This window comes from Austrofundulus limnaeus, unplaced genomic scaffold (genome assembly GCF_001266775.1).
Source record: "Austrofundulus limnaeus strain Quisiro unplaced genomic scaffold, Austrofundulus_limnaeus-1.0 Scaffold22, whole genome shotgun sequence".
Lineage (NCBI taxonomy): Eukaryota > Metazoa > Chordata > Actinopteri > Cyprinodontiformes > Rivulidae > Austrofundulus > Austrofundulus limnaeus.
Window position 1 is genome coordinate 2,692,818 of NW_013952424.1, and position 8,650 is coordinate 2,701,467.

At 38.5% G+C, this 8,650-nt stretch overlaps 1 protein-coding gene across 6 annotated transcripts in view; it reads right to left on the bottom strand.

Moving 5' to 3' along the window:
- The window catches only part of anks1b (ankyrin repeat and sterile alpha motif domain containing 1B), a 187,814-nt gene that overhangs the window by 94,726 nt on the left and 84,438 nt on the right, over nucleotides 1-8,650 (bottom strand). For all 6 annotated transcript variants that reach the window (XM_014004217.1, XM_014004221.1, XM_014004216.1 and 3 more), the window contains exons 11-12: nucleotides 7,634-7,790; nucleotides 2,487-2,623 (exon numbers count right to left, since the gene is read on the bottom strand). In XM_014004217.1, the coding sequence (XP_013859671.1) occupies nucleotides 2,487-2,623; nucleotides 7,634-7,790 (294 nt within the window). The remainder of the gene's footprint in view (nucleotides 1-2,486; nucleotides 2,624-7,633; nucleotides 7,791-8,650) is intronic.

The window sequence follows — 8,650 nt, forward strand, 5'->3', positions numbered from 1 at the left end:
ATTTCAACCAAGTCATAGACGTTTATTTCTACTGCACCTTGGCAATTACAAGACAAAGAGATAAAATAATAAAAGTTAAATTGTATTTTTATTTTTTTTTTTTTGAATATTGCTTTCCCCCCCAAAAAAAATCTAAATGAACTATACTCACTTTTCACTACTGGTCTCTAAAAACAATGACAAAAACAGAATAACTTTTTTTTTGGTCACAAGCAGTAATGTAGAACATGGAGCCACTGGGATTAAAAACCATGATGCACTGCAGTCATTTTAATCACACATCTGCACATCTTTAGTCTGAGTTCCATATTTTACACATCAGAGCCATGATTATGATCAAAAACCTTATGGAGATCCAACAAGTCCAGCAGCCAGTTTGGACCAGAAGCAAAAGACAGAAAGCTGAAACTGATTCAAACATGACGCGTCTGGATTTTCCTCTGCGACATTTGTGTGATCATTTTTGATGTTTAAGTTGGTAACTAGCTTGTGTTGGGTCACTTCTGTTCGAAGTTAAGGGAACTCTTAAACATTTATTTAATGCAACAGTCATTATTGAACCTTTTGGCAGAGAGAGAGTGCACCACTCTAAGGTGTTTTTTTTCCAGCTCTGACAAAGAATTACAGATTTTTGAAGCTGTATATGACAGTGAGAACATATTTTCTTATGGAAAACTGACAGCACCTCATGAATGTTACTAAAATAAAAACAGAAAAATCTTAAATCTGTACATTATGGATAGATATAAAATACCAAAAAACTCTAATTACAGCAGCGCTCGTGTGCTTTTGTGAACCTGAGATTTTTTTTCCCCATACAGCGTGAACCGCTGCAGCAGCCAGCGGGAGCACTAAAATGAAATGAAATGAATTCTTGAGTATTAATTATGTGCTATAAAACTGAACTCGGGTGCTCCTTGATTATGTACGCTTCAAGTTGAACAGAAGCCCACTGGGCACAGCATGTGATCCCTCCGCACACATTAGTTAACGCGACAAAGACAGTTCCAGGAAAACCAGGGGGAGAGAGACAAGAGGAGAAGATGATATTAAGGGTTGAGTCAGAGACTTYAAAGGAGTTGGTCAAGAGGAGAAAAATTTCCCTCTTAAACCATTTAAATATATTTATCTTGATTTAGAATGAAAAAGTATAATTGAAGGAAATAAACTTTATTTGGAATTAATTACCAAGCTCCACTGGTTTGATTATGACTCCCTACATTGAGCATGCAGTTGGGTGTGTGTGTGTGTGTGTGTGTGTGTGTGTGTGTGTGTGTGTGTGTGTGTTGTGTTGTCACATCACACTCTCACTAAGGAAAAACAACTGCCTTTAATTATCAACATCCGTGCTGCACTTGTGTATCTGACACTATCTACTCAAGGAGAGAAGTGGGAGGAATAAATTTAACTCAAGTTACTCATAAGGCTGACTACTTGTTACATTTAAATTGCTGATTCCAAGTCAYTCCTGATCAGCAACATATTATTCATCTATTCTGTTGTTAAACGTCTGTCAGAGGAGTAAGACAGTAAAGATATACAGCCATTTCAGCAAGTTAAAAGTATAAAAATTGATGCTGACTTTTAAAAATAATACATATTTATCTCCATACCAGACAGCTTCCTTTCTCAAATTAAAATAGTGTTTTTATTTGGTAGATTATTCACATATCTGCAACTCAAATATTAAATTAGCTAAAGATGATAGAATCGCCTTCATCTTCTCATTTTTTCTTACAGATTACATTCAACATCATGTTTATGTCAAGAGTGATAAAAATAACAAGCAAGCTCAGAAGTAAGAAAACCAAATCAATAACGAGTACTGTGGGAGTTTATTATTGAGACCGCAGACAAAAGAATTCTGCATGCCTTACAATTAAAACTGTTAAAGGGGGGTATTAAGCAAAAACAAGTTTTTGAGCTTTCTATCATGCATGAGATAGTTATGTCTTATTAAAACATTAAGCAAACAACAACATTATAACTTAGTATGAGTGTCGGTGCTAAATAATGCTYGAGTGGGCAGGGATTTGAGTGTCACTAATCTTGTGCAGGGCAACATACAGGCATAAGAAAGAGGCATGCCCTCTCACAAGCATATTTCCACTTGCACATGCTGTTCCACAGGCTTGTATCTTTGCTTGAGTCGTCTGGGGAATTTGAGGCCAATTAAACAAGATGGATTTCTAGCCCTAAYAGACATCGCAGAGAAAACTGAATGCTTCTGGTTTTTCCCCCACCACAAAAAAAAATAAAATAAAAAGTGATCACATTCAATTTCCTGAACCTCTTTTTATTATTAGAATGTGAGGTTTATGTGCATGAACATACAGAAATAACCAGGAGGATAACAGACAGATGTTAATATTGTGTGTGTGTTTAAGCTGTTTGTGGGTGGATGATGTGATGTTTAATAATGCATCAGGTGCTCTACAACACATTCACGTGTGTGTGTGTGTGTGTGTGTGCCTGCGTGCGATCACCTGTGGGCGGATGACTCTTTCGATGTGCTTCAGGGCCGTGTCAGGGGAGGGGGGTGAGCAGTCTGGTGTGGGGCCTGTTGAGCAGTTGTCCTGGTTACCATGCTCCTCCTCACTCACCGTTCCATGGGACAAGTGACCTTGGAATGAAAGAAAATAAAAATGTCAAAAGACAAAACAAAGCTGCTTTATTTTATTTATTTTTTTGACTGAAACAATTATTCTGCAAAACAAGTAGAGTTTCAGATATTTGTGCAGATTTGGATGCTGCTGCTGAAGCAGCTGGAAGTCRTGGTAATATTTTGGATATGCTTCAAATACTGTAAAACAAAAGCATTGTGATTACAACTATGACGTTTCTTTTACTGCAGTACACTAAAAATAGTTAAAACTTATTATTGACTCAATTGAAGCTAATGAAAAATCTTCAAGTGTATTAAAATTGATATAAAGGAATTAAATCTAAGAAATTCATGTTGAATTTTAGGTATTTAATAATATAAATTGTCAGTTTATGATTTTCTTTTCACGTGTGGCTTTGAGTGAATGATTTATTAAAATTTTACCCCTTTAAAACACCATCTTTAAAGAAACACTATTAGAAAAATACATATTTTAACACTTACTTAAAAAATTAATGAAAAGAAAAAACTGTATCTGCAGTGAATATGTATTTCAGTAGAAACTGTGCGGTCTGCAGCAGTCATGTTGGCATGGAAATGCTCTGTTGTGCCATTTGGGTCAGAGTGAGAAATGAAAGAGTTCAGCTCAGCACCTCGTGTTGCATATTTCCACCCACCACTGCACCGGCAATCACACATGTGTTAGCATAAGGCTGCTGTGAAGACAGTGGATTCTGCAATTTAACAAGCCTTAGCAACAACTCCGGCAGGGGAATGCAACTGCTGTCCTGTGCAGGATGATGTCTCTCTCATTTGTGGCTCACACACACACACACACACACACACAGTCAGCTGCCACCTGCCGTCATGGATTCTATCATCCAATTCTGGTGCGAGACCCAGCCATGATTAACACACAAAGTGACATCCCCATCCTAAAAGCTGCGGTAAGGTTTGCTGCTAGAATTTACTGCACATAATCACTTATTTATCTCATTAAAAAAAGGGAAAATAGAAGCAACATTTTCCTCAGTTCGACTTGGATGATATTGATGGTAAGATTTTTTTTAACAACTCCCACCAGTCTTCATCTATTCACAGAGAACAAACACGTCTATTTGAGGGACGGGTTGTGATTCCAAATTGTCAAACGCTAATTTAATAAGAGGGTCATCGTCACAATCTCCCACCCATTAAACACCAACATAAGAACAGGAAGAAATTGTTCTTTGTATTTGACAAATGTGTGAATTATAGGAACAAAATATTAAGYGGCTTGCATGTTTCATGATAAAAATATGCAGGTATTTTGATTATAGGGTATATTTTTATGATAATTTAGTTTTAAGTCTGTATGGTTCAGCTTGGTGCTCTTAAATCACAAKGTTTTTCATTTTAAATACTTTTAATGGTTTTTTAACACAAATGTAAGTTTTGTCTCATTCTAGCAACTTCATCCACATTTATTTTCTTTACACGGGTGTGACAAAGCAGAACATTTTGACGTTAGCCACCATTATTATTWTTTTTTCTCTCCTGCAAACAGTGTTGCTGCAGACACACATCTGTCCTGCAGGGACAGCTTCACACCATGTTCTCACATTACATGTCTTCATTTGCATGCAAACACAGGYAGTGAGTTTACCCAAAAAGCTACAAGTATAGAGCTGCACACATGCATGCAAAACTCACCGAGCAGCTGCCTGGAGCTGAATCAGTGATAAATGTGGATGCAAACAGATCAAATAAAAAACTGGAGACATGTGAGACACAGAGGAATAAGTATAGATGGTGACGTTTTATATTGGTAAAGACATAAACCTGTCAGCACGGAGGCTTTGATGATAGATGTAGTCTGAGTACGAGCATCTGCACTTCTTTCTGATCTGCCATGCTTACCCCTGGGAAATACCTGCAATCCTCCTCACCAAAGGAAATGTGCATTCACATAGATAGGTACAGTTTACATCTATAAATTTCTATGTGGCCGTAAAATAAAATAAAATAAAAAACTCAATGTATTTGTTTTCTGTCACTTCTGTAAGATCAGGTCAAAGAAAAGGACAATTAGAGTCAAAAGAGAAAAGCAGAAACCCTCCAGAGCTGTTTTTATTACAGCCTTATCTTTTAGTTTGTTCAGAGTAAACACTGAAATGTTCACAAACCAGCCAAAAGATTGAATCCCTCCAGAGTCCTGAATTTGATCTAAGACTTCTACTTGTCAAAAACACCTCCCTGGAAAGGCATACTTACTGAAATACTGACATAAACCAGTACTTCTCTTGTCTGGATAATTTATCTTCATCTAAAGTCACAAGAGATGGAGGGGAATACTATAGATGCAGGAACTTCTGCAGGTTTATAATGTWTTCACATCAGTCTCCATCATCTCATAGATGAACATACACAATTTAATAGCAGTAAGAAGAATACGAGGTAACAGACTTCTCCCAACTTTAGGGTAACATCCACAACTCCAACTGCTAAAACAAACTAAACATCTAAAACAATCCAAAACGCTTCTAAATAACTAAGAATTTAAAAAGTGTAGAAGTGTGAGCATGTGGCCATATGTACCCCAAAAGTGATTTCCTCTGGCTGTCACTGACAACAACACTTTATTGCTTTCCTTCTATAAAATCAATGAGCCTCAACTCTTATAATGTCAAACCCCGGAGCCACTACAGGCTGCCATTAGCTACTCTTAGCCTGCAGGAACAACCAAAGTGGGGTAAATGGGGCGTGATGCAGCAGCAGCCCTGCTTTACCCACCAGAGGGAAGTGATGGTGAAAGTTAATGGGAGTAGGAGAGTAATAAATAAAGTTTTTTTTATTGTTTGGAAATATTTTTGGTATTTGCAGTCTGGACTCAAACTAAATGTAAAAAAAATTCCTAAAACTTTTCTCACATTTAAAGTAATTAATTGCCTTTTATTAGCGTTTCTAGGTTTCAAAAGGYAATTCAGGGCTGGGCTGTTCCCTCTGCGTCCCCCTGCACTCAAAATAAGACAAATTATTCACTGATATAAAGAAAAAATCTGAGTTCTCAGTGCTGTGTTTCTGTTTGTGCTATTTATCTGTACCAGCTACCCCACTTGCATACTAAACCAGCATACACACGTAGAATAACAGAGAAGAAATTGAGTCATTTACAGAAAACGCATCTGCAGGCAAGTTGTGCAGCAGAAATAGATTCCCTCATTTGAAACAAATCCGTCCCATACAGCAAGTATAATCCCAACTTAATTTACAAAATGACTCCCTTAGAATTGAATGAAATGTAGGATTATGCTTCTAAGTCTGTTCTCAGCACACATTGTGTCACAAAGACCAGTTCCATTTATTTAGTGTCAGGAATGATAATTGTCACGCTTGAGGACATGTGGCGCAGTGGGAAGAAACATTCCTGTGAACGCTGCAGCGTCTAAAGGACAAAAAGCTGACAGCATGGAAATGAAGTAAAGGCAACAAAAATAAAAGAAGAGGTGGGGCTGTATGGTATTAAAGTGACAACAGGTCACTGTTTCCGTGGCAGCTGGTCTGAGTGACAGGCAGCAGCTGAGATTTGATCAAGTTGCTCCGACTGAGGCAGAGGAGAGCTTTAGAGTTTCACTCTGCAATCCTGTCACAATGCAGCAATCCCTACCTGCAGAAAGCCCTGCACAGCACACCAGGTGCTTTTCAGATGGAGCTCACTCTGCCAAAAATAACTTTTGTAAAAAACTGTTTTCAGCTTACACATTTTCTTCATGAATATGATTCATATGTTTGTGAAAACACTGAAAAGCTTGTTTTCACTCTAACCTGCCAGTAATGATAGGTTGACTTGAAGATAATGAATATTAATTCTGCTTTCTTTATATAAAATTTACAAAGTTTTCAGACTGAATGCTACTAACATTTTTGTTGTTTTTTCAGTTTAAAGTGTCAGAGATATATGCTCTCTTCTTTCTAATCTGAACCCCTCTTCCAGCATGCTTCTTGATCCTCTCATCTTTCCTCTCCGAGGCAGATAAAGGCAGGCTGATTCCCTCCCATGTCCGATTAGTTTGACATGTGACCAGACTCGAGAGTCAGTCCTGGATTTTCCTCAACTGCTGCGTCACAGATTTCCTTTGTGCATCAGAGTCGAGTCTGCTACTTCACCAGCTGAAAACCCAGTCTCTGACTCTTCCCCTCACTTCCAGTCTGTCTCTCTTCAACAAGAGAGTGTCTGCAGTCTGCATGYGTTTATGATGAACTCCCACCAAAACCCAGACATGTAGGGAGCTCAGCCTTTTCTTTGGTCAGGTAACAGCACTCAAAGAGCTGAGAACAAACAGCACCCACACAGCTCACTTGCGTCAGTGGAGCAATTTTCCCACCAACGGACAGTTTAACTGACATAAAGCGTCCAACCTCCTGATTCAGACAAAAAAAAGAGACTACAGTTAGGGCTGCACCCTTCACTRTCCTGCAGCCAATTACATTCAAGACGCAGCTAATAAACACGGGCTGAGATGCATACAAGCCTCTACAGTAGCCTCTCTCTTATGAGGTGGAGATGTGTCACTAAACGAGACAGTTCCCATGGCAACGTACAGGTGACTCAGCCAGTGATACAGTTGCCCTGACAACCTGCAGTGTGTAGCTTTGCTATGGGAGACGATTGAAAAGAATAAAAGCACGCCGTGGGGGCTCGATGCTGTGGGTGTTGAACTTCGGCACATCAGCCTGACGGAGCCGTGATCAAACAGAATTAAAGAAAATTTAAAGCTGGAGGGTGCAGTCACAAACACACAAAGAAATGATCAGTTTTAGATTTCTAACCAGACTTTACTTTCCCTGGAAATGGATAGCAAAATATTTGTCCAATTTATCTGCAATTAAACACCTGATCATTTCAAAGTTAATGCGTATTAAACAAGAACTTCTCTAAAGCTACATAAATGAGATTTTCTTTCTCTGAGTTTCTTTTAAATTATTTGTTGATTTTTGACTGTTTAGGAGCTGAAATGTACACCACAAGTGTCCAAGTGTTTCTCCTACCATTGCGTGAACAGGCGTTGAAGCGGTGGTTGATATCAAGTGAGCAGGGTTTGCGTGTGACGGCGGTGGTTACAGATTCGTATGGGTTGTCCTCGTCTTCTGGCAGGAAAACATCCAGGGATGGCGAGGTGACGATCTCTGCTGAGCGCTTAGACTCCTGAGGTGGAACAGAGAGGAAAAACAGTTTGGCTTCTTTGTTTTTGCTCATTTTTGCCTKGAGGTGCTACCCCACACACACACGCACACACACAAAAAAAWTACATYGGCTCAGTAATCTCTGAGTTCAGTTCTCTGAGTTCAGCTCAAGGTTATCGGTCCAGTCCAAACATGTTTACAGAGGGAGATTATCATGAAATGTTTGGGTCAGTGCTTTCTCAAAATAAAGGTTGCACGTTTTTGAACTTCTGCCTTTTTTAACACCCCTGAAGTGTTTTTATAATATTAAAAAGTAAATGTTTTCACTGTTAATTGCCATTTAATTCAGTATCAAAATATCATGGTAACATTTGATTAACCAGAAAGCTTAAAACATAGGTAGAGATCCAAAAATCTTTTTTTAAATGATCAACAAATGAGAGAACTGTTTGTTATCAGTGGTGTCACGATGTACTGTAATAGCTTCAGGGCTTCAGCTCATCACATGGTTTGAGTGGATTTTTAAAAAACAAGGGTTTGAAGAAATTTAAAGTTATTAGAGGTTAGTACTGATGTTAAAAGCACAACACTATATTCTTAGGTTTTCCTTTCTGTAATGTTGACAGTGTTTTGATTGATATGGATTAGTTACATGTCCGAAATACAGTATGTGACAACACATTATCAAACGTTGTGATGACAGTAGCTGAGGATTTTGTCTGAATGCCTGTGATTCAGCCATAGGTCAGCAGGGGGCAAACGCAGGCATCGAAGGTGTATATACAGTATACATGAACTTCCTGGTTTTCCGGTAGTGTTGGTTTCCTGTCAGCTTGAGTGACAATAAACCTCACTCAGATCCAGAATTCTCGTGTTGTATGG